Below are 27,296 nucleotides of genomic sequence, written 5' to 3' on the forward strand. Positions count from 1 at the left end.
TAACGTTTAAGTGTTAAAACATCACTATCAGCTCTACTTCATGTGGATTAAGAGTCTTGCAGCATTTATTTGAGGTTAAAGTGTGACACTCATGTGGTGCCTCTCCACCGGTGGAGAGCTTTGCAGGGTCTCTGAGCAGCTGTGAGAGAACTACATGGGGCATGCTGCAGAATTATCAGTGTCCTGAGAGGGTTAGAGTACTCAACGTGATCAAAGGATAAGGAGAGCAGGAATGACTGGGAAAAAAGAGGAGACTTGTCTTTTATATGTGAATGAAGGAGGTATAATACTGATATAGATTGATGGAGATAGCAGCGGTAAGGTAGAGCAGAGACCTGTCTCACAGGCTGCTTATTTCTCCTGCATATTAATGATGGGGGAGCAGCAGGAAACACAGCAATGCAGATAAACCAGGCATGTGCATTGCTTTGTCATCCAAAACACTTCCTAGCGTCCTTTGTGTAGTGGTGGGTAGATTTAAAAAGTAGTTTTGAGGGATTCAATTTTAATCTGAGAAATGTACCAAAAGCCAGAACAATTTTTATTTTGAAGATTGGCCAGCTCAAAGAATCTATGTTGATTATGACTTGTTACATTTGCTGGCTAGTTTCATCTTTACAGCTAATAAACATCAATAGTTGGCGACTTAAATTTGAGTTAACTTACTGAATAATTAGAGCTGTGATTTACAATTCAAACATAAAACATATTATTTTATCTGTTTTAAGTCTTCACAAATAGACTTGTGTTTTAGCTGGATTTTAGGACATCATCTTTGCCTTTAGGAAACCTAAGGGACAGAACTTATTACTCAAAAATATATTGCATTGTCTCAATAATACCCATTTAGCAGAAAACATCTCACAGACTAATCAATCATGAAAACATTTTCTCGCTCCTGCCCTAAAAAAATACATCAAACACATAAATTCATAACATATAAAGTCAAACTTTAAGATGAACAATAAAAAGTAGAAGCCCCACACACATTGCACAAGTGTCAGATTAAATTAAGAGGCAGCCCAACTGTTTTGGCAGGAGAAACTGAGTGGCCTGTGGCCATTCACAAGATGAAAAAACGGTCAAAGGTCTCAGCCCACACACACTGTCACAAAATGTCTTGTGTGACATCTCAGAGAAGAAGAGATCCACACTTTCTGCTTTGCTTAATCTGAATGGATTTCTCTAAAAGCAAAACATTGGCCTGGAAAATGTGTGTGATAGAGCCAAAATGCCAATGAGGAGGGAGCGAGGGGGAGAGATGGAGGGAATAGGGAAATGGTCTTATGAAGAAAGGACAATGCAAAGTTAGTGTGGGTGGCCTGCCAAGCCTGCTAGAGAAATATCACTCTCACTCTCACTCCCACTCTGGCTTGCAGGATTCCCCATGGCATAAGCATGTCGGCCAAACTGTGACAATCTCTGTCCAATCAAGGCCCTGTGGCCCTTAATTACTGAGCCGTAACCTCCAACAATAATTCATGCATTTCAAATGCTCATGAGATAATCGGTGCATTGAAACGCCTCTGGTGTGCAGTGCGGAGCTGAAGATGAAGTAAATGAGAGATGGTTAACAGAAGGAGACCTTTGCTGATTTGCGGGCTAGCACTCTTTCAAATTGAAGTGGCCATTGAAAATTGCTTGAACCTTAAGACGACAGTTGTTGCATGAAAAATGACTGTTCTGTCACACAAACTTTGGTTATGTGTCACCGTTATCTACATGAATATGTTAGAATCCATATATGTTACATTGGAATGTACACTGAGAGTGAATAGAAAATCTAACGCTTTTTTTTACTCAGTCAGAAAATGTGGCTGTATTTTCACATAAACCCTCACTTCATACAAATACAGCACATCCTAATCAATATTAAATCACTTAACTCTGCACCACAGGTAAGATTATGAATAAAGGTAATTATGGTTATTATCAACAACCTGGGACAAGGTGAACATTAATTTAGACCAGGATCTTTACTGTTTTGGCTACATGAGGCAGACCAAAATAGTGCCAGTAGATAGAGTATGACTGCAGCACGTGTACATATTGCTTGTTCGATTACGCAAAAACGCATGAGCACTTTACATGACTAACAGTGATTAATTTGTTGTTGTTTTCCCTCATGTATTCTTATATAGTTTTACATAGGGAGGAGAGAGCTTGGACAGAAGCATTTCATTGCATTGTACTTTTTAATGTATACTAAACACGCTTGAACTAGTTGACCTAATATAAAAGGTAAATGGGTGATTGTTATTACTTTTATTATTTCAAATTCTGAAAATGTTAGGTGCTTAAAAGGTTAAAAATTATTAAGGCAAGGTAAATCAAATCCAAAAATTATTGTAAAAGCCTCCTTATTTATTAGATTGCGTCTGTGAGTCCTGATAAAGGACACATGCATTTTAAATTGTAAAATGTTTCACAGTATTCACTGATAGAAAAACATACACTTTTGAACAAAATTGGATAAGTACGTGTTTTGTTTTATACTCGGTGTGCCAAATGACTTTGCCCTATATTGTTGTAAGGTGTTCAAAAAGCTCTCTATCTTATCAATACATAAAAAAACATAGACTTTTTAAGATGTATTATAACGCCAAACCAAATTTATTACGATTTTGATCGCAATTTTGTTTCTCAACTGGAGTCCTTGGATATCTGAACCAAATATTATATTAATCAATCAAATAGCTGATGAGACTTTCATTGTCATTGTTTGTCTTTTTCTTACATTTTTTTGTAAATATGTAGGTTAACATTCATTGACTATCTTGTAGAATAGCAATTATTAAGGACATTTCAGCAGCAGATTTCCCTCTGTGCGCTTATTACCTGGCAAAGCTCAATTAAGGAATCCATTTGGCATGTTTATAGGTACATGCAGCTCTATCATTAGCTCATCCCTGGTAATTAGGCTACTGTTTATCTCAAATGAACACACCTGCTATTATTAATCTCTTCTGCACATACAGCAAAGTTACATTGAGTCGGCTTTTCAATTTGAGGCTCATGAGGAGAAAGAAGAAGTTGGGATTGGCGTGTTGTATCTTCTTCTCAGACCTCACCTCCTCATAGCAATTAATGACCACAAAAACCTATAGAACAACCTGAGCCAGGATTAATAAACCTCTATCCCAAGTCATTACATTGAGCCTGGGAGCGGATTATCCCTGTCCACTGAATGGATGTCTCCATTTTCTGCCTCTCTTAATTCTCAGTCGGACAATCAGTCAAGCGGGTCAGTATTCGATCACAATGGGACATATATAAACATTTGAAAAAGTTGATAATGGAAAAGGGCATGGGGCATATACCTAGGTAACAGTTATTGGAATAGACATGTAGGTCCAGGACCTAATGTGTACAGAATCACTCAGAGGGAAATCCATGTGTTCCTGCCGGTGAGACGAGAAAGAGCTTTTGTTTTCAACTGATGAGATTTCCCCGGAGGAGAAAAACCTTGCACTCCAGATATTGGAATTGATTCGCTTCTCTGCAGCGATCCAGATATTTACCTTCTAGCTAATTGCAAGAGGCAAGGCCCATTCAGTGTGGATGGAATAAGACTCACAGAGGAGCAATGCATTGTCTTCTATGGCTTTTGGACTGATGCCACACCCTCCATTTAAAAGGTTCAACTCATTGCAAGTGCTCGGAATTGTTCAAGGCGACCTGAAATGATTCACAAGCGGTGTTCACTAGGGTAAAAGTGTTGAAAAGATAGTTTTTAGTGACTGTTGGCAAACACAAGTAGTACCCTCAAGATATTCTATAATTGAGTTTCAAGATGGATCTCTTGAAAAAATCATTTCTTTTGTACCATTATGGATATTAGTTGTCCGGGACAATCACAAAATATGCTGCTTCATCATCAGTCCACTTCACACGGGGATAAGGGTCAAAATCACAAGTAGATCATTCTTTAAGCTCGACCCGTTCATTGAAACCACTTGAGTCCTGAAGTGAACACATTTTCCTGATTGCATGATGTCGCTGATTATTTCAAATACACTTGTTGAAAATCCTTTTCAGTGTCCCTCAGGAAAGTTGAAACGACATTATAACAAATGTCCGATTCAACCTCGCACCTGACATGGTTACCAGTGAGCCAAATCACCAGTAATCAGTGAGTGACCACACAACAGTAAATCACACAATGTAATAATGTATGTGATTTGTCTACTTTTTACAGATCAGGAGCGGATAGGAAAGGACTCCAATTATGAGCAGGAGGGAAAGGTTCAGTTTGTAATTGATGCAGTCTATGCAATGGCTCATGCCCTGCACAACATGCACCAGGAGCTCTGCCCGGGAAAGGTGGGCCTCTGCGCTAAAATGGATCCGATCAATGGCACTCATCTGCTCAAGCACATCCGCCGTCTCAACTTTGCAGGTCAGTCTTGTAACTTATTCATACTGGAATGCATGTGTTTCAACAGACCAAATCTTAACATCCACTTTAAGGCCCATTACCCAATGTCCCCTGATAAACTCCTGTGTACGAGAGGCTGTAAGCTCTTAAAATGGTAAAAACTGGAGTGGGACAGCACTTTGTAGTGAAATATGAAGTTACAGCGATGTTACCCAACATTAGTTCAGTTGTTCAATTCCCAGACCCTGCAATCCACATACTGATGTGTTCCTCCTAAACCCAAATTGGTTGCGATGGCCAACGCAAGTGGCACCTTGTACAGTATAGCAGCTTCTGCCTCTGAATGGGTATGTGTGAATGTTTATTTGTATCTGTAAAAGCACTTTGAGGGGTTGTAACAACTGCAAAAGCGCTATAAAAATGCAATAATTAATTTTTAAATAATCAATATACTTGTTTTGTCGCAGCATTATTGAGCAAGATGAAAATATATTTTAAATAATAAAAAGGTAATAAAGCCGGGCTTACAATTCTTTGATTGCATATGTTTTATGTTCCTTTATGTTAATGTTTTCATGTACATTTAATATACCTGGCTTACCTCCCTCCTCTTTGTTTACCTTTCTTTTAATACCCCTGGGTTTCTCCTTGTGACCCGTGTTTAATGCCACCAAATTATGAATTTGTTCAATTCTATCAGCCATAGTCTGCAGAAATGCATAAATGGCTTTAAATGTCTGCGAAAACCCTCGAGCCCTTTAAGGAATTGAAAATGGAACTGCCCTAAACCATTGGAATCTTTCCTGGACTAATTATTGTTCAGCTGGCAACATTGGAAGGTTGTAAATCCAATGCATTTCATGTGTTGTAAATTACCTTAAGGGTCTTAAAAAAAGAAGGATTGCAAAAATGATTTTGTCCATATATATGTCATCAAAATCTCATTCGCCACTAGCCGAAACCTTAGCTTCTTTGTTCTCTTGTAACATATTTTCCATTTCCTCCCAGGGGCTGTACATGATACCAAGCTATCAGTAAAGTTCACATTTATGACTAATAATTGATTGCTTTCACACAAAGCGCAGTGATCCACAGTTTCATTTTATAGACACTGCCTGTTTAAAGCAAAGCAATTAAAGACAATTAAAATTCCTTCTCAGAGACTTCAGTATGCAGTGTTTGTACGGATAAATTATTCATTTGAACTCCTGCTCTTCAAGCTAATTTGTCATACTTTTTGCATTGGCAAAATGTCAATTCAATATTTAATTCATATCTGAGAAGTAAAAATAAATAATGCTTTCAAAAAATCGAATGGGTGATTTAAAGGCATTCGAGTCACAGAAGATCAGGTTCATTTTAAGAATGAAAGAGAGGATGCCACCGTAAAACACACCACTATGTCTCCCTGACTGCACCACTGCTGCCGAAGAAAACCACAAGCCATTCTATCAATGATTTTTTTTCTACTGTACATATGCTCATCTCACTACCTTTTCTTGTGTGCACTGCTGTTCTTTCTTTGTGTTTCATTCCCTGAGTATACTGGAAAAATGTAAGAGATAAAAAAATAGTTGGATTGAACATGCCTCTATATCAACATATGTTTATAATGTGTTGAAGGGGGTTTCCTTTTCCTCCAGTGTGTTATGTTAAGTGCATATAAATGGTCTGCAAAGGCTTAAATCCCAAAGTTCCCTCTCAGATGTACTCTCACACACACTCCTCTGCTGCCTGAAACCCCCTCCACTGGTTTCCTTCACTTACTTTCATAACACAATCCAACACAATGTAAATGTTATGCTAAGGCACAGGACATTTCCGACACAGCTCTAAGCGGTTGGCCAATCAAAACAGAGCCAGCCAGCTAACCAATCAGAGCAGACTGGGCTCTGGTTTCAGACAGCGGGGTGAAAAGAGGAGCTGCAGCACAGGCAGTATGAGATAAATAAAGACCCTTTTGAATATTAAAGTGTGTAAACATGTCACAGTAAAAGCACAAAATACCTGAAAATGTGCACAATATGTATTGTTTTATTTCCATGATCTAACATGGACACAATGTCAGACTGAACAAAGGAAGTAAAACAAAAAGTCAAGTCAGTGAATGATTCAGCCAGTGATATTCAAATTAAAAGTAGTTATTTGACAGCCGTGTATATGCATCATGACAGAAAGTCTAAGAGATTTATAAAGATATACAGCCCTATATATAATCTCTTTATTTCAGTACTTCAAATTTGGTATTCACACACTACTTTCATTTTACAGGTTCTTACTTTAGCAACCATGCTGCTGGATTTGGTACTATAGTGAGAGAGTATCTATACAGTTTTATTTATTTAGAATGTAAATAGTGTGTATACAGTATATGGTAAAAGTACAAATGTCCTCCGTGTTCCAACAAGATCTCTCCAACAAAATACCCAACACTTGCTCAGTCCGTGATCAATGAAAGCCATCAAGTTAATCAAGTAGAACATGTAAACAATCCCCCTTCACAACACCAAGCTTTAGTACGGACCTCACCTCCAACTTCACCAGCTGAGCGGCTCACAATCCGATAGCATGTGGGAGGAAAACAGCTGATGGACCGCTGTTCACAACAGGCAGCATGTTGGGCTTAATGATTCTCTCTGTTGTAAAACAGCTTCTCTCTTTCCCAGACAAAACATCTTCTCTATCTCTGTCTGGATAACTGAGGTGAATGTCATTTTCGACAAAATGCTTGTGCTAGTTTACCAGTTGCACACAACATTTGCAATGTTAATTCTGGCCTGACATAATTTTATTTCGCACAAATGAGCCTGGCACAATCTAAGAGTTAAAGTAGTTTTAACAACTTTCTCTGTAAAAACATGTCACCTTTTACATTTATTGTTGTAGGAACTGTTTGGTGTTTTGGACAAACAAATAAAATATCTTGTATAAGAATAAAGAAAAAAGGAGGACACTCAGTTAGCATAGAATATGGGCATGATGGATAAAATATTCCAAATAGAGAGAACAAGAGCACCAAGTTAATATAAAGTGAAATTGGCCTTGTCTTTTTAGGCTTGCAAATTGGAATTGCACATCAGAAACAAACATGTTAAAATTTGATTCTTTGCACAATGGCGATAGAGTGGTGCTTCGACAAGGTTTTTTTCCGCTCAGCTTAGACACACATTTCCAGTGCAGTAGATCCTTTTGAGCTGAATTTTGTTCTGAGCAGGCAAAATGTATTAATGTTTCAACACCATCTGACCAGAGGGGTTGCCTTAAGGTTACACTATACTCTATCTAATTGCATCAGCACACAGCAGTATATTGAACTTGTCCAGATACATAAAACAACCTCACTGCGGAGACCCGACTTGTCTGATTGTATGTTATATTCTCAAACGTTTTTTATATTGATCTCCGTGTTGTGATATTAATACATTACGTACCAGAAAACACACAGCATAGTCATCTGTTTTTCCTTATGGACAAATAGCAATCGAAAGAAAGTGATGTTAAACTAGGTCATTTTTCGTTGTGTTTGTGATGAATCATTCTTCCAGCTGAGCCAGCAAAAATCTATTGTTACACATTTCTGTTTATTGTCAGCAGTTTTAGTGGACATCGGCTAGAAAATAATTCTTCCTCCACCGAGAAGCACAGCCCTGAGGAGTCCAGTAAGACCGTATCCATAGCAAATGTTCTGTGTCTTACATTTCATATGTAATCAAACTCAGCTGATAAAGGTCATTGGCCTCTTAAAAACCTAAGGCATTCATATTGGCCATACCTGGCACATGAAAATACATTTTTCTACGACATCTCCTCAGGCTGTCAGGGTCTCAACAAGGGACACAGAATGATAGTCAATGTGGGAGAGGCAATGGGACTGGAATGTTTGCTGGAGTGGGATATTTTCACTTGGAGTAACTGCGTGTTTTAGAGAAACAGTACAAATTCAAGGTGGTTACAACATTTCCCTTTCAGCAACTTAATACTAATATTTGACTTTTTACTGCACTAAATGTATCTGAGAGCTTTTGTTACTTTTTGAGATTCAACGTTTTCCTGCACTTTTTCGATCTCCTTTTTATTGAGTTGAACAAACTATTTAAAACTTGGCTCAGCTGGTGAATGCATCGTAATAAAACTGAAAAAAGGGCTTCATTCGAACTCAGGCTGACTGACTGACTGAAGGCTGACTACTAAATTAGCTGAATTGACCCAAGCAAAAACATCTACAGCATCTGAATGCAACACAATTTTGAGAAGATTCAAACAACCCAGGTCCATCTTTAGGCACCGTTTGACTCTCTTTGGAGCATCTTTCTTTGTAGTTTCCACCTCTGCATTCCATGTGTCAAAGAGATGTTCAGACTTCAATAGGCTATAATTGAATGAAGCTTCTCATCAGTGTTTCATGTCTCTCACTGTCACGTCAGGGAAAAGTGCTTTTGCTCTACCTCTGACTAAAAAGCAGGGTCCTCTCTGCAGTCGCTCTCACCAGGGACGGCTGTTATGACTGTGGAATAGAGACGAGATCTGAAGGTTTTCCCATCGCTGCACACCTATCTCTCTCTTCTCAGGCATGTGTAAAGTCTTCATTGTTGTGCAGCTCAAAAGATGCCTCCAGTAGACATCTTTTTTGCATAATGCAAAATGTCAGTTTTGCCTGACACACAGAGCTGTTATTCACAGAAATGTAGGAATATCTGCATCTCACTATGACAAGAATGGACAGCTCTAAATAAACAGCCCATTTGTCATAGTGTGGTAACTGAAAACCAGTTGTACACACACACTACAAGAAATATATAAAGGTACTTTAAAGCCATTGTTCAACTAAACAGCAGAACCATGAGCTCACTTGTTTAAGAGACAAGTATTTCCTCAGTTTTTTAAGTGTTTTTTGTTTGTTTTCTTTCTCCATTTTGTGGCCCTGTTCCCATTGTTTAAGGCAAGCATGGCAAGGCAACTTAAAGTGCTACTGAAAACACTTAAACAATTAAAAGCATTGAGATATAGTGCTTTTAAATACATTTAAAAACAGCAAACAAATAAAATAAGCTAAAATAGAACAGGTATAAAGTACAATTATAAAAGTTACAGTGCAATGTATGATATGAATAGTTATTTGGGTCAAAAAGAATAGTCTTGCAATTAAAGCAAAACAAATGTATCTATGGAAATAATAACACAATCTTTTAACAAACAGGCAAAAAAATGTCTCCCTTAGTTGATTTAATATGGCCATCTGATAATGTAAGATATATTCGGTTATTCAGTTTGCTGAATTCATGACCCCTCTTTAGTTGTATATTGTGTTACAATGCCACCCAAAAAGCAAATGATTTAAATACATCTTTTTAAAAATGTAAATAAGGTTTATGTTCTCCTAATTGTTTTGATTCATGCAGGATTATCTGTACTTTCATGCCACTCCTCACCATGTTGAACTTGTTTAGTTTATCTTCTGTAACGGAAATACTGTTTTCATCCACTTTACGTTCTAATTAAGTTACCTTCAATGAAACTCAACACTTCCTGCCCTGATGTTTTACATAAAATCCCGTCTTGTGATGGAGCGTGGGAGGGCTTTGACTTTAAAACACCTTCAGTATGTGTTAACTTGAGCAAACAGTTACTCAATTCAACGCTTACATGCAGGACATATTAAATCATGCAATATATTTTTCATTAAGTTTCATATATCTGAATACATTTTTTTGAACACCCTATTTAGTTTTGAAATTATATTTCACCTGTGTGGTTATTCCTGGGGTACTTGGTGCATCTCCTCTTCTCTCTGCAATTTGATATATATGATGATACAAGAATAATATTTAAATGACTCATACTGGTTTACAAATTAGAAATAGAGTTGAGATTATTAGTAAAAATGAAAACGAAAGAGAAACTAAGTGCAGCAAATTGTGCAAAGGACCATGCCTAAGGCTGAATCTGTCAGGATTGGGGAAAGGACCCAAGCGCAGAACCAATAGAGGAGGCAGGGCTACAAACGTATAACAAAGGGCTCCCTTTATTTATAAAACAAAGCTGATAACAAAATACAGGAAAAGTACAACAAGGGAAAGCATCAAAATAAAACGCAGACAAACCAGTGGAAAAGGGGGGGCTGACAAGGTAGATCCAAAAGGGTTCAGGGAACATGCAAACGACGACGCGACAAAGAACACAACAAGACCAGACTAAATACAGAGGAGGGTAATCACAAGACAAGAAACAGCTGGGAAAGGGGAGGTTTAACACAGAGTCAACAGGTGAGCAGGACCAGACAATCAGACAGGAGGGAAACTAAAGACAGGAAGTGACAAAACAAGAAACATTTCAAAATAAAACTGGGAAACTATAAATACAAAACCTAACAGAATCTGCCACGTAATAAATATGCCTACATTTAAAGCCCAATTAAAATAACCTTTAGGTAGCGGTAGTTTATAATTGAGTGATCATGCAAACAGCAGTGACAGAGACAGTCACTTGTCTGAGTGAAGTGTATGTGTGTTAAATTCTGTGTGACCTGCCTGCGTACAGGTCATTAAGAGTTAATGACCTGTGCAGAGAGCAGCGTGCTCTACTGTCATCCACAAAGGTCTCCCTTTTGTGCATTCATGCAGGGCAAGCACATGTGGGATTAATAATTATCCTATTTTAATACTTAAGGTGTGTATGCGCGGTGGAAGAGAGAGAAGGGGGTGGTAGGAGGGTATAACAACAATCATTAAATACTGTATATAATCACCAGCACCTCATTAACCCCAACATTTCTTTGAGCGGAAAAACCTAGCAAGGTACACACATGCATGTGCGACCCCCGGCTCCCTCGCCACATTAGAGAACAGCACAATGCAGCAGCAGAAGCCTCTGTGGAGCTCATTATGCCCCCGACTAGTGAGAGGACTGTTTAGACAAGCAATTTGTGCCACATGACAGGCCTAATTCCTCATCTGCAGCTCAAACATTGACCGTACTAACCCAAAATGCACCACTCTTCTCTTTTAATGAAGAGGACAACACCACTGCCTGTAGAACAACAGCAGTCACCCAGCAAGTATTTCTCCAAAGTGCCTCAAAGTGTCAATTTGTTACTGAAGACAAAGAAGACAGATTTGTGTTTTACCTTTGTTGTACTATTATGATACCACTGGAGAGCTATGGTAGCACACAATACCATATGATAACTAATGTCAACATTTGAAAATTGCAATAAGAGAAGTATTCCAAATATTCAGCTGTTCTCACATAAAAGTCTCATTGTGCTGTGTTAGGATGAACTGAAAAGTAATGTTGTTGTCATACACAAAGAACAACCTCATGTGGCAAAATGTTCAAAGCTGCTGTTTTAAGTAGTAATATTTGGGGATAAGCACATATTGTTGTGTTTTTAGAGCAATACTGTTCCCAGAAATCTCCTGGTTTTTCTGACTTTGTCATTACTATCCGACAAAAGCAAGAGCTCTTTATGATCTGCGTAGTTTTTGAAAAACAGTTTTTAGCAACCTGTAACAGGTGAACACTTATAGAAAAAGATTGTTTAAAAAATAATAACACATGGGCCAAATCTTTAGTACATATTATGGTAAGAAAATGAATATGCTTGTATACTGTCCCAAAGGTCCGTACGTAACTGGGGAAGAGGGCGTTCAGTCACGCTGCACCTGTGACTTGGAACCAGCTGCAAAATGAGCTGAAACTCAGAGAGCTGGTTTCTTTAAATGGACTCAAAGTGACTCTAAATTACTTTGAAGCAGGCCGCTATGTCTGTAAATGCTTTGGCTGATCTTGTTATGACTGCGATAAGGTATGATTGTGAGTGTTTTAAGTTGGGCCAGTACTCTCTTGGAAAAACAAATTCCTCATCTCAATGAGACCTATCAGGCTAATAAATTAATAACTGGTATTACAATAATTTTTAAAAAAGGGTCATTATCTAAATTTTAGGATCACTGGCACATGTTCCATTTCAAGAAAAGCAGTGATGTCACCAAGAAAATCACACCAAAGATTTCTCACAGTCCAGGAATCCATATAATCATAGTAAAGCGTGAAAAGGTTCTCCTCAGAGGGAGAAGGAGGGCACTTCCTGTCTAAATGCTTATCGAATCAACTTTAACAAACCTCTATATCTTCAAGCACTAATGAAAGCTGTTTTATTATTAAGCCACACACAACAGAATGCATCCCGATAAAAAAAATAGTTAAACGTGGCCAATTGCTGCTGATTGATTTCTGCTGATGAGAATTTTTTGCTCTTTGTTTCAATGCTGGAGGAAGCGGCACTCTAATCCACATCTCGATGAGTCAGCGCTGCTGGATTATCGTTTCTTTCTGCCTCGCGTCTGTGACAATGCCGCCCACATCACAAAGCAGTTAGTGATCATGAGAGGATTACAGTGACTTTATAAAGCCGAGGGGCATTATGTTTACATAAAGATATTAAGCACATCAACACTATTGCTAAGCTGTCACTCTTTCTATCAAAAAGTGTAATCGTGCCAATCTTTTCCACCTTTTTCAACTTTTTTTCCTCCAATTTCCTTAGGTTTTAGAAGCTCTTTGAAGCAATTGCACATAACCAAATGGTTTGGGTTATGTGCTCGAGCCTGTAATTGCTCATATGGACACCACTGTGACTGAAAGAGGAAAATGGACCCTGAATGCCTCACTGGTGGTTTTAAAAGAATAACGCAGCAACACTAGCAGCATAACACTGCTGCTACTGTATAATTATATCTAATAGCTTTATGGGTCTTATAGGCATGCTTGATTTTCAAATGAAGACCTATTTGAGAGGAGTAATCTTTTGTTTTCCTCATCCAATCAGGGGCAACTGATGTCATATCCACAAAAGCTTGGTTGTTAGAAGCAGTTAACACTTTTCACGACACTCCAAAAACAAAATGCTTATGAATCACTGATACACACCCTGCCAGACTGTGTCAATCGCATTCCACGCTTGTCACCGTTTTTTGGGAAATATTGTATCTCTACTTTTCATGGATGTAACTAGGTTGCGAGATACTTATGTAGGAAGATAATGTCCCCATTCTGTATCCCACCTACAGAGCTCTGAGCGGATAATTGTTTATAAAATCAGAGGAAACAGTGAAAGGAAAAACAGGCTGGGTGAAAGCAAACGTTCATTTTTGGTATGTGAAAGGACCACAACGGAAATCTCTGGCAGAAAATTAAACAAGCTCTGCAGCAATTCAACACAACACATCTCAACATAATAATTGATTGAACATCATTTCTGGTGTATAGAACGGTATAAGTTGTTGAGAGGATGTTCTCTGCCAAATGATAGGGAAAACATGCTTCTGATTCACAACCATCATTTTAGTTTCTAATGTAGTGGAATAATAAATGCAGTATCAATGACAACACATTAGTCTGCCCTCACATATTCATGCTCACCACACAAGAAATAACACGATGATGTGCTGTAAATGTTGCTGATGATCATTTTTCTCTCATTTAGGCATAGCTGGAAACCCAGTGCTCTTCAACGAGAACGGAGACGCTCCCGGACGCTATGAGATCTACCAATACCAGATCAGAAACGAAACACGCGAATACAAAATAATCGGCCACTGGACAGATCAACTCCATCTCAACGTGAGCATTTATCTTTGTGTTCCATACCCACTCAAAGCAACACAAAGGGCTTGACGGCATTAAGGCCTACACACAATGTTTGCATTACTGTTTGCAATGAAAAATCAATCTCTGCAAACTTGTTTTCTCCGGCTCTGCAGCTGCGTGTTTGCTCACTAACTCCTCCCGAACCATTTGATGGCGCTTAGTGCCATCTTCAAAGGTGTAAATATCCAGAGGGCGCTTTCAATGATTAACAGGGCAGACTGCGATGAAAAGAAAGCCATGAGAGCTTAAGGACAGACGTATTTAATATCATCTTTCCAAACGCTATCACTGACTTCCAAAAAAAAACAATACTGTGGGCAGGGGGCTGTGATAAAGTAACGGTGTTATAACAGTAAATTAAATGAAGGAACCAAACAAGAAATGTTTTGACAAAATGAAGAGGGAGCTTTGGGCAGGCAAGAGTACAAATGAATACATGAAGCCGTTTGAGAGGAGCTTTGCCTTCTTACACCTTCAACAATGTGCTGTGGAAGAAGAAAAGCAGCGTGTGTGCTGAGCACCTACTGTGGAACGTGCCAGCTGTAAAGCCGTATTTAATTAGTGTTCTTTGAGTTCTTAATTAAATGCACATTTAGAGGAACATTTAGCGGATTTGAATGAACAGTCACAATTGAAAAAAAAATGATAACATGACTTCAAAGAGAGCGGACGCGTTTGAAATGACGTATGTCATTTATATGTACAAGTGGGCTTGTACAAGGGGAAAATCCACAAGGGGAGTATTAATCCTGAAACAGAATTCATATTGTATTGCTCTGATCGTGGCTAAGTATTGATTTTATTTTAAACATCAACAATTATTTACCAAAGGAGAAAAAAATATGGTCTGAGTTCCCTGCGGAGCAAATAATATGTTTTCTTTTACCTCTCTGGTCCTGCTCTTTGTATAATTTGACCTCCCACTGGAGAGTGTTGCTGAGTCGATGGAACGCTTTATTTGACCCCCTAGTTTGCCCTTTCCCACCCCTACCCCCACCCGAATAAAAAAATAACAAATAGCATGTGAGCCTACAGACTGGTTCTTAAGGCCAAGTTCAAACAACCACACAGGAAGTAACCAGCGTCAAGATTGTCCTCGATCTCCAGAGGTTCAGGGGATCAATAACGCATCACTACCTCTACATGCCACCGTTTATAGAATACTGACAATTTAGTACTCTTCTCTTCTATCTTTGTGGCTCTCTGCGACTTTTAACATTTATCTGTGTCGCTCTGCCTCCCTCGCAGGTCAGTTCAATGCAGTGGCCCGGTGGTGTCCATCAGATCCCATCCTCCATCTGCAGCCACCCCTGTCAGCTCGGCGAGCGCAAAAAGATTGTGAAGGGCATCCCGTGCTGTTGGCACTGTGAGCGCTGCGACGGCTATCAGTACCAGGCGGACACCTTCACATGTAAGATGTGCCGCTTTGATTTGCGGCCCAACGTGAATCACACGGGCTGCGTTCCAATCCCCATTGTCAAACTGGAGTGGAGCTCCCCATGGGCCGTCATCCCGGTGCTCATCGCGGTCTTTGGCATCATGGCCACCGTGTTTGTGGTGGTCACGTTTGTCCGCTACAATGACACTCCCATTGTGAAAGCATCGGGCCGGGAGCTGAGCTACGTGCTGCTAACGGGGATCTTCCTCTGTTATGCCACCACGTTCCTGATGATTTCCACCCCTGATGTGGGAATCTGCTCCCTCCGAAGGATCTTCTTGGGGTTGGGCATGAGCATTAGCTATGCTGCCCTGCTCACCAAAACCAATCGTATTTACCGCATCTTCGAGCAGGGGAGTATGTCTGTCAGTGCGCCCAAGTTAATTTCTCCAGCCTCCCAGCTGGTCATCACCTTCAGCCTGGCCGCGGTGCAGCTGCTCGGGGTGTGCATATGGTTCGGTGTGGATCCCTCCAAGGCCATTATTGACTATGAGGACCAGCGGACGTCTAACCCAGTGATGGCGCGTGGTGTGCTCAAGTGTGACATCTCTGACCTGTCTCTCATCTGCCTGCTGGGCTACAGCATGCTGCTCATGGTCACCTGCACAGTCTACGCCATTAAGACCAGAGGAGTGCCGGAGACGTTCAACGAGGCCAAACCCATTGGCTTCACCATGTACACCACCTGCATTATATGGCTAGCTTTCATCCCAATCTTCTTTGGCACTTCACAGTCCACTGAAAAGGTAAACTTACATGTATGTATATTTATTTTACTTTTTAAATAGCTTTTATTTCAAACTCAGGCAATACCTCAAGGGTTTTAGAAATCTTCCAAGCTAAACAAAAACGTATTTAATCTATATTTTATCAAATCTGTTTATGTGTTCATTTCTTATTGTAGGTATTTCACCGTACCTGTGATTATGCTTCTAAGTAAACTACATGTATCGACATCTACAGTTCTCTAAGTTACGCATTCAAAATGTTCAAGTGCAAATCGCATTTTCAAAGATATAACCAGTACTACCTTTTTGGCTTCTGACACTTTAAAACAGATAAAAGCGTTAGTCTAAATAGAAACATTTAGTATTTTGAAAAAGATGATTACAGGAGAGTAGGAAATAATAACCATAATTTGCTAAAGCAGAAAACTTCACATTTTCCCTTATGACCCAATGTGATGGTCCTGAACACACAGGTTGTAAAACACTGAATTGAAATACTCAAGTCTGTTTACATGTCAATGCATAAGCAATACAAACAGTATATTACAATATAATATAACATTTGCCAGGCGCTGTTAGGTAAAACATGTATTACTTTTGCTGTTAATACCTAATAATATTAATAGTAATTTTAGTTGTAATGTTTGAATGGCAGACTTTAATAATACCTACACCATCATTTCAAAGTACTCATAAGTACATCCACATTTTTAAACTGCAGTTCAGAAATGTTTATGGTTTTCCCTCAGTCCCAGCAGACCTTTAATGTTCATTTTATAACATACTCCACTCTGCCGTTTTTTTTTATGACGAGAGCCCTTTTTGAAATGAAGCTAATACAACAACTGAAAATAAGGACAGCATGTAGAGGCCTCATGTTTTAAATATAATTATATATATACTTACAACCTACCAAATGTGGACACAACATTTTTTAAGTGCATTCTGTAATAACTACATGCAAGCCTCGGACTCACATACTGTATATGTGATGGTTGTTGTTCGCCACAGCGCATCAGAGACCCCTGAGTGATTTACACAAACACACTCTATCACTTATATTCTTGTGTCAAACCGATGTGCCATTCGGCGTGAACTGTGGCGTGGATCACATCTACTGGGAGCAGTGGGAGGCTACAGGTCAAGAGGGATGCAAAGGGGGCATGGACATGGAGGCTGGGTTTAAAACTAACATTGAATAAAATCAGTGTGGGTTCAAAGCCAAAGATGTGAAACAATGAGAGGAGAAATGCGCAGATCTGGTTGAAAGAGGTCTTTTGGCAGAGCAACAAAAGGGGCTCAATGGTTACAAGAGAGGACGGTCGTGAGGGAAAAACCTCGTACTGGCACGGGCACTATCAGCGGTGCCAGCATGGGTCTGACAGATGCAACAAATTAATCCTTACCTCCTTCCCTCTGGGATTAAACAAAACAATGCATCAGAACGTTGGCCTGGAAAACTGGCTGTGATAGTTACCTTGTGGAAAAACGCTCTTGAGAAATCAAGTGTGTGCATTGTGTCGGGCTCAGCCTCCCAAAAAATGTTTTTATAGTCTACAGCATTGCAGAAAATCTGCATAGGACTGTATCCAAATTACATAAATATTGCAGTATGTGACCAGCAGTACAATGGCTTATTCTCATATGCTGCACGTTGTGTAACCACTACAGGTCCAAACTTCTGTGAATCTGCATATTGGCTTTCTCCTGCCCCATAAATCTCCTGCTGTTAACACTTAAACTGAGCAACAGCAGCAACATGTTGAAAACAACGAGAGTCCTGCCGAGCTCAACAGATATCCCTTGTTACTTTTACACAAATATATTCGGAGAAATGTACAGAAATGTCACCTATCAGAACTATACAGTTTGGATCATCTTGCGCGATAAAGGAAAAGCAGTTCAAGTTTGAAGTGTACATTATTTTTTTATTTAACTGTTGCGCATCGTAGGGCGCATGTCAGCAGCCGTGCATATCAGCAAGTTCTTTGTTTAATCATGCCATCTCCTCTCTCTGAAGATGAAAGAGAATTATACCATCACAGAGAGTGAACAGCTTTTTTAGGAGGATGAGGTAATCCATTAGATAGCATGGCTTTGAATAGTAAAATAGAAGAGGAAAGACAATATTTGAAGTGTGTGATGGGAAGACCTACTTTTTGTTTCTTCTTCTACTTCTCTTATTCTTTTCCGCCTCCTATACCTCCGATTCATTTCAGTTAAAAACCCTAAAAACTTCCCTCACCAGCTTAAATGTATTATTCCCCAAATAATAATGACTCACTCATTAATTATTATTCCCTGCAAAAAGAAACGGTATACACAATGTCTGGGATATAGTTCCACTTTTATCATTTTGAAAACTTCCACCATTGCCCTCAGCGTTGTTAAGGTAAGACATGAAATGGAAGACAAAATCTTGCTTCAGGGAAATGTCCTACATTTTTTTCTTTCCTCATTTGAGAGAGAATAATCATATTTAATATATATCCCAAAGGGCTTTTGAATGTGTAGTCGTGGGGACTTAATCCAACTCACACTTTAATATGGTTTATTATTTTTATTTTAGATTTTTCTTATATTGTAGACTTTAAGAACAAGGACAAAGGCAGCATCAGTATTTCCAGTCCAGTCCACGTAAAGCAACATATTCTAAAATCACAGAGGCCCTATTATGCTTTTTCCATTTCCCTTTCCTGTAGTGTGTAATATAGGTTGTCGTACATGTAAATGGTCTGCAAAGGCTAAAATCCCAAAGTTGCCTCCAGAGGGAGTTTCTCTCCCGCTCTCCCTCCCCACGCCTGAAACGCCTTGATTGGACTAGTTTGTTTACTTCTCTAACATAACTATGTAACACTCAAGCTTCTATTGGCTAGAGCTCCAACACATTGTACGTGACAGGCGTGAGGGTGAAAGAGATGCTGCAGCACAGGCAGTATGAGAAAAAAAAGACCTTTTTGAAGATTAAAGCATCAAGACATGTCACAGTAGAGGCACCAAATACAAATATGAATCTGAAAATGAGCATTGTATATCGTAAGTGACACGATAAGTGACATATTAGGCAAATAAAGAAGTATTGAGATGCTGCTATACTGGTATAGACTGCCTTTGTTCTCCCTTTAATCTTATGTGGTTGTTATATTAACCATAACTCCAAAGTAACATTACTTTAAAGCTTCAGTAACCTTGCACATCTGAATTAATAAAGCTAAATATATAATCAACTAATACATTGTGATATATCATTATAGGTTATTATTAAAATTAGTAGAGGGTAATTATATCATCAGCTCCTAAACTTAGCTCAACCTTCACCAGCTGCAACATTAAGGCACCAATGACTTTGATGCAGCTGGTGAAGGTTGGGCTAAGTTTGGTTCATTCTGTATATTTTTAATTCTGGTACTTAAAGTCTTCTTTGATGCTTAATCTTGTGTACTATTTACATTTGAAATGCAGGACTGTTACAGAGTTATGTAAAGATGCTATTTTTCTTCTAAGATCTGAGTAATTCTTCCACAACTGAAAACACATACATTGTTTTTACGTTTTTGGAGACATAGACATAATGTCATCCAGAAAAAACAGGCATCACCTGCAACACGTAAAGATTATATAAAACTGTATTTTGATGATGCATTTGGAGCACTACAAAGTAGCTGGTTTTGCTGTGCTAGGCTTTATGTAGAAAACAAACCAACCCTGTGACTGATTGTCTTAGGCCTTACATAAACAATGTTCCTTATTTAAGGAATTATCATGTCAAAGAAAACACACCTCATAATCATCTTACTGTAAATGGCAGGCCGCACAAAGCCTCGTTCACAGCCCACGTTGACACGTCTTTCAGAGCAATTAAATGCTCCACTTCCTCCGGGTCCTGATTCACCTTATCGAGCGGCGTCTGTGCTCATCGCCCCTTTACAGCGCGCCTTGCCTCGGCGTTAAAAGCACAGTCATTTATTTGTCATCTGGTGCCAGGATAAAAGTAACAAATGCCATGGGAGGCGCTCTTTATCATTCAAACTGGGACATCTGGTCTGATCTATGGAGCGTGATCACCAAGCGTTATGCTAGCCTCAGGAATAGACCTGACACCTGCCTACCTGGAGAAGCAGTTTAAATCAGAGGCAGGAGGCGTCGGACAATTGCATGCATGGGAATGAGACTTCAGAACAATGGGCTCAGTTCAAATTCAATCAGCCCACACAAAGAAGGTCCTGCCATCACACTGCATGAATGGACTGATGAATTGAGTGTTGTTTATTTCTCTATGAAGTAGACATCACACTATTGGCACCGTTAACTCAGCGACAAAATAAACGGGTCTGTTAGTGCACTAGTCAGACAAAGAGTGGGAGTTCAATGAGACCGGATGTGAGACGGGAAAGTTCCTCCCTGTCACCTGTAACCTCCTCCTCAGCTCCCTTTCCATTTCTCTCTTTGTCTCTTTTAAGCAAAAAGATAAACAGCATTATTCTCAGTAATATCCCGCAGGCCCAATAATAAATAATGAAGTTTGATTCTACAGAGCAGAGGGTGTTGAGAAACATCCTGAAATTCAGAGAGCAGTATTTCATTAGGCCTCCAGCAGAGCAGCCCTGTGGGTCCCAGATGTTGACCTCTGGGTGCTCCAATAATATGTGAACAGGCCAAGAAGCTAATCAAAGCTAATCTAGTGAGTGTTGACACGGAAATGAAAGGAGTTGCCTGTAATTTACATGCAACTCCTTTCATTAGATTTATACATTCCAAAACACTCCTCCTTGAACTGAACTCCGGTGCATTCGATAATCGACTTGTGCGGACTTTCCTTGGAGAGGAGCTGGAATGGGGGGCAGTTGGTGAGTCTTGTAAAACAGTTCTTTTTAATAAACTTCGGGTTTGCAAACTACGTTGTTGGTGCTCCGGTTTATGTGTAGGGACCCTAGTCATGCTACTGCAGAGGTTTGGTGCTGTTTCGAGCAATGTTAGTGGTTAAAAAAATGCCGTTTTGAAAGTGTTCTGCGCACTGCCCTGATCGAATGCACTGTAAGCCATTTTGGCTATTAGCGTTGCTCCCGGTTTTTCCGGGCAAGCTCAATACTGGTTGATGAACGAAAAAAACTCTCTTGGGGGCTTACTTGATCAGTTTTCATGCAAAAAAAGACCCGGGGTCAATTTTCGCCGGACTATCCCTTTAAGGCTTCTGTTTGTTTATTAGCTTAATTAGAGTGCAATTAAAGTGAATTCCAATGCAGCAAGCCTCTCTAATGATCATTTTCATTGCATGCTGAGAAATAACACGTTGGTGTAATGTATAAAAGGGAGTTATGCTGTTTAATTTGATGGTTTGAATCCTGAAGCAGAAGCTCTCTAGAGTCTATGGTTGAAAATAGAATCTGTTTACATTTATTAACCCTTAAATGAATCAGCTATCGCAGACATTCTCTCTCAGCTTTGTAGGCAGTGGTGGGGGGTTTATTTTAACTCCTCTCATGTTATATGCGCAGATAGATCCTCATTGTGTTCCTTTGCATCTAGTTCAGTCATTATGGCCGTCATATACTTCTTCTCCTATTTTATCTTTTTCCCCTCAGCCGACATCTGCTGATGGCAACGTGATGATAGGTGTGTGAGATATACAGCAACTCGCATTTATGAGCTCCAGTGCATTCTCTGCACGGCAATCAGGAGGAAACACATGAATGGATTGAACACTGGAGTTGGTCTGACACTGAAATAAGGAGTCCATTTGTAAGGAAATGCACCGCTCCATACAGTGGGAGCTTTTTTTTGTGTGTGTGTGATTCAGTGGCACCTTTGATGAAATACAAAACAGAGCTATACTGATTTCAAATAAGGCCTGGGTAACAATTCTTCTTGGTGGTTGCACTGTGACAATTTAATTGGTAAATTAGCATGGCTGGCATACCAGCCAAGAGTAGCTTATATTAGATATATATTTTGGTTTGCTGTAGATGTCCTAAATTGTGGAATGACCTCCCATTGCACATTACACAAGCCCCTTCACTGCCCATTTTTAAAAATCGTCTAAAAACCCATTTCTATTCTTTGGCTTTTCACCCAGCATGAGACTCTGTTTCTGTTTTTATATTGTTTTTGTGTTTTATGTCTTATGATACGTGTTTTCATCCATGTGCAGCACTTTCTTTCAGCTGCGGCTGTTTTTTTAAAAGGCTTTATAAATAAAGTTGAGTTGAGATGTCAGCTGATAAATAACAATATATTGTATAATGCAAAAGATACATTTGAGCTCATTTAGAAACGGTGATGCCATTAACTGGAAACATTAAAAGGGGCCATATAATGCTAATGTTAAGCTTCGTATTTGTATTTTGTGCCTCTAATGTGACATGTGTCCATGATTTAATGATCAAAAAGCTCTTTATTTTTCTCATACTGCCTGTGCTGCAGCACCTCTTTTCACCCTCTGTCCAAGAGCCCAGAGCCTCTGATTGGTTAGCTGGCCTGATCTGTTGTGATTTGACAGTGGCTTAAAGATGTCCTTTCCCTTATCCTATCACATACAAGTTTAACAAAGTGATGTCACTATTTAATTATATCCCTTTATGTGATTTTAATCCAGGTGTTTTAATGTTTTGACTGAATTTCTGTCAGATTTATAACTATGATCCTAAAGAAATAATATTTAATTACAACTAGAGTTTAGGTGTCTTATTTAGTTAAATGATGGAAAATGATAATTTGAGTAAAAACTAAATTACTTAATCAGTTAGTTTAATTAGTTATTGTCAATTGTTCAAATCTACAAACACTCTTTTTCAGACAAACATTTTTAGAGACATTACGTTTTCTTAAACAGTTTTCTGGTGTTTTATAGACAATTGAATTGACCCCAAAATAAATTCTTATCGGGTGATTGTTAATCATTTAGATTTATGTATTTGTTATCTCTTCCTATATTGAGTACATACTAAGTGACTTTTATTCTTTGTTGAAAGTCGAAGAGGTTTTTTTCTGTTTATGTGGGGAACAGCTTGGTTCAACAGTCTGTCCCTGAGGCTGCAGCGAGCCGAGCCCAGAGCAGCTCACTGGTAACGCTCCCTGCAGCTGGGGGTGGGGGGATGCTCTGCAGCTGTCCTTCCATCATACAGCCCCCATTCTTCTCTCCAGCAAGCAGTCCCCATCGCACTATGACTGGCTGAGATGAGATGTAGCCAGTCTGGACAGAAAGCACAGTGGGGATTCACTCATAATAAAACACGATATCTAAGCAGGGGTCACGGATGAGAAGCTGAATGTTACTCTGCTTTGATGAAAAAGGCAGGGACCTACATGAGGGGCTCTCCCAGCTCCTGATGAAACGTCAAAAGTAAGGAATAATACTCTGAAGGCAGAATCACAAGACACTTTCTCACTTGCATCTGTCCCTGAAATATTCATGAACATTTTCCACAGGTTTAGGGAAATGTGCATGATCAATTTCCATTTCAAGACATCGTTAGATTTCAGGGGGAATTTAGGCTGTGCTGTGAATGAAAGACGTACAATTGCAGGGATGAGCAGTGGCTTAGTCTGTTAGGGCGACTTGGGTCCAAAGGGTCGAATTGGACCTAAAAAAATGGAGGGAGCTGGTAGCTGGAGAGGTGCCAATTCTCCTCCTCAGCCACTGCCGAGGTGCCCTTGAGCAAGGCACCAAACCCTGAATCTGCTCGCTGGCACCGGGTACCTGGCAGCCTCCCTGCTCTACCACCTCTCCTGCATGTGTGTGGTTGTTTGTCCATGTATATCATCGCTGCTTGAGCATGTATATCATCCGTGTGTGTGTAAACACCACAGAGTGGGGAAAGAAATTTCCCTTCAACGGATTAATAAAGTATATCTTCTTCTTCTTTGATTAAGTCCGTCTGAAAAAAGAGGCTTCTTCATGAAGCAACGACCCAATCACAAGACTTGGCTCATGATGTATGTGAATCATCTTGCATGACCAAGGCCAAAAGGGTGGGTGGAGGGGGTCCGGAGGCGGGGTTCGGTCGGACGACCCGGGGGCAAGGCAGAGGATGAGAAGCGTGTCTCGGCCGGACGGCCCACGGGCAAGGCAGAGCATGAGACAAAGCACAGACAGGCCTTGTGGCAAGGGAACTCCGGAGGCCGGAGACATGGGCAGAGGCCACGGCGAGGGAACTCCGGAGGACGATCTGGAGGACAGTGGAATAGCTCCGGAAGGTGGCGAGACAGCTCCGGAGGACGGCCTGGAAGACGGCGGGATAGCTCCGGAGGGCAGCGAGAAACTTCCGGAGGACGGCCTGGAAGGCGGCGAGACAGCTGTGGAGGACGGTCTCGAAGGCGACGAGAGGCCTCTGGACGACGGGCTGTAGGACAGGCTGGAGGACGGCGAGACGCCTCTGGAGGACGGGCTGGAGGACGGCGAGACGCCTCTGGACGATGGGCTGGAGTACGGCGAGACGCCTCTGGACGACGGGCTGGAGGACGGGCTGGAGGACGGCGAGACGCCTCTGGACGACGGGCTGGAGGACGGCAAGACGCCTCTGGACGACGGGCTGGAGGACGGCAAGACGCCTCTGGACGACGAGCTGTAGGACGGCGAGACGCCTGTGGACAACGGGCTGTAGGACGGCGAGACGCCTCTGGACGCCGGGCTGTAGGACAGGCTGGAGGACGGCGAGACGCCTCTGGAGGAAAGTAAGGAGCACTTGGAGTGGGAGGCGGCAGGGCCACCGAGGAGACAGGAGCACCAGTCGGCGGGACCCCCGACGGGACACGAGCTGTTGTCGGCGGGACGCCAGTTGGTACTGGAATCAGCAGGACCCCCGAAGAGGCAGGACATGGCTTTAGCGGGAACCCGGGTGGTAATGGTGTCAGCGGGACCCCGGAAGAGGCAGGACATGGCTTTGGCGGGAACCCGGGTGGTAATGGTGTCAGCGGGACCCCGGAAGAGGCAGGACACGGCTTTGGCAGGAACCCCGACTGGAAAGGGACATGGATCGGTGGGACCACCAACGGAACAGGTGTCGGAGGGACCAGCGACTTGACGGGATGAGGAGTTGGCGAAACCCCCGGCAGAACAGGTGACAGCGGGACCCCCAACGCAGCAGGAGCAGGTGTTGGCGGGACCCCCATCGGAACAGGAGACGTCGGGGCCCCCAACGGAGCAGGTGTTGGCGGGACCCCCATCGGAACAGGCGACGGCAGGGCCCCCAACGGAACAGGGGCAGGTGTTGCCGGGACCCCCCATCGGAACAGGTGACGGCAGGACCCCCAACGGAGCAGGTGTTGGCGGGACCCCCATCGGAACAGGTGACGGCAGGACCCCCAACGGAGCAGGTGTTGGTGTTGGCGGGACCCCCATCGGAACAGGCGACGGCAAGACCCCCAACAGAGCCGGAGCAGGTGTTGGCGGGACCCCCATCGGAACAGGTGACGGCAGGGCCCCCAACGGAAAAGGTGACGGCGAGACCCCCAACGGAGCAGGTGTTGGCGGGTTCCCCATCGAACAGGTGACGGCGGGACCCCATCGGAACAGGTGACGGCGGGACCCCCATCGGAACAGGTGACGGCGGGACCCCCAACGGAATAGGTGAAGGTGTTGGCGGGTTCCCCATCAGAGCAGGTGACGGCAGGACCCCCAACAGAGGAGGTGTTGGTGGGACCCCCATCGGAACAGGCGACGGCAGGGCCCCCAACGGAGCAGGTGCAGGCGGGACCCCCATCGGAAAAGGTGACGGCGAGACCCCCAACGGAGCAGGTGCAGGTGTTGGTGGGAACCCCATCGGAACAGCTGACGGCAGGGCCCCCCAGGTGTGGCGGGAGGAGACAGGACAGGCGGGGCCGGAGTGGACAGGACAGTCGGGGCCGGAGCCGACAGGAAAGGCAAAGCTGGAGTCGGCCGGGCCTGCCGACAGGGCAGCAGGACCTGGAGTCGGCCGGGCCGCCGACAGGGCAGCAGGGCCTGGAGTCGGCCGGGCCGCCGACAGGGCAGCAGGGCTGGAGTCGGCCGGGCCGCCGACAGGACAGGCGGTGCTGGAGTCGGCCGGGCCGCCGACAGGACAGGCGTAGCTGGAGTGGGCCGGACTGCAGCTGGGAGCATGGCGGCCAGGGCTTGGCCTGGAAACATGGCTGCTAGGGCCGGAACTGCAGCCGGAAGCATGACTGCAGGAGGCTTGGCTGCAGGAGGACGGGCTGGTCGCCTGGCTTTGCGTCTCTTAGTGGACTGTTGCAGGCTCCGCGGACCTCCAAAAGCCAGGCGGGAGCCAACAAAAGGGTCCACATAAGGTTCCAAGTGGGGAGCTGTGGCAGGCAGGGAGCTAGCATGCCTGGGAAACAAGTTTTGCCTCACAGCTTCCAAAGAACTCCTCCACCCACTCGGGTAATAAGTCTCTTACCCACGGCCTCGAACACATCTCCATGCGTGCCTCGGCCATGATGGCATGCCTCTCCTCTGTACTGGAGGCGTATCGACAGTCATTTTGTAGGCAAGTTAGATTATAAATTACCTCATAGAGGCTGTCTGCTGGGTCCATCTTTTGGTCAGTTCGTTCTGTCAGGGTTTGGGGAAATAGGACCCAAGTGCAGCAACAAGGGAGGCAGGTATGGGTACAAACAAAAGGCGAGCTTTATTCCAAAGCTGTTTTACAAAAATCCAAAGTTAGGTAAAGTCCAGGGCATGAAAAACACTTGACTTGAACGCATGAAAGACGATAATCCAGGACATGAAAAACACTTGACTTGAACACATGAAAGACGATAACGAACTGACCGAGAACACAAGGGCAAGCAGGACTAAATACAAAGACACTAATCACAACACAAGCCACAGCTGGGGAGGGGAGGCAGAAACATGAGGGCAACAGGTGACAACAATAAAGAAAATCAGACACAAGGAAAACCAAAAGACAGGAAGTAAAACACATGACACAACAGAGGGAAAACATTTCAAAATAAAACAGGAAACAGACAGAAAACAAGGATCATGACACCATCTATAGCAGCATTGACTGAAAACAAACTGAAAATCTCTAGTGATGCTTGAAAGTTTATTCCACTAATTTAATGGAAACTTTATGGGAAAGAGGCCTTGTAAAATATTTACAGTGAAGGCCTTTGAATAAAAGCATGT

The 27,296-nt window shown here is 42.0% G+C and overlaps 1 protein-coding gene across 2 annotated transcripts in view; it reads left to right on the forward strand.

Annotated features, from left to right (window-relative positions):
- LOC134883558 (metabotropic glutamate receptor 4-like) overlaps positions 1-27,296 on the forward strand; it is a 167,242-nt gene that overhangs the window by 133,629 nt on the left and 6,317 nt on the right. The window contains exons 7-9 of one of the 2 annotated variants that reach the window (XM_063911974.1): positions 4,199-4,399; positions 13,863-13,999; positions 15,275-16,222. In XM_063911974.1, the coding sequence (XP_063768044.1) occupies positions 4,199-4,399; positions 13,863-13,999; positions 15,275-16,222 (1,286 nt within the window). The remainder of the gene's footprint in view (positions 1-4,198; positions 4,400-13,862; positions 14,000-15,274; positions 16,223-27,296) is intronic. The other variant, XM_063911975.1, reaches the window with a different exon arrangement.

The sequence above is a fragment of the Eleginops maclovinus genome, chromosome 20 (genome assembly GCF_036324505.1).
Source record: "Eleginops maclovinus isolate JMC-PN-2008 ecotype Puerto Natales chromosome 20, JC_Emac_rtc_rv5, whole genome shotgun sequence".
Lineage (NCBI taxonomy): Eukaryota > Metazoa > Chordata > Actinopteri > Perciformes > Eleginopidae > Eleginops > Eleginops maclovinus.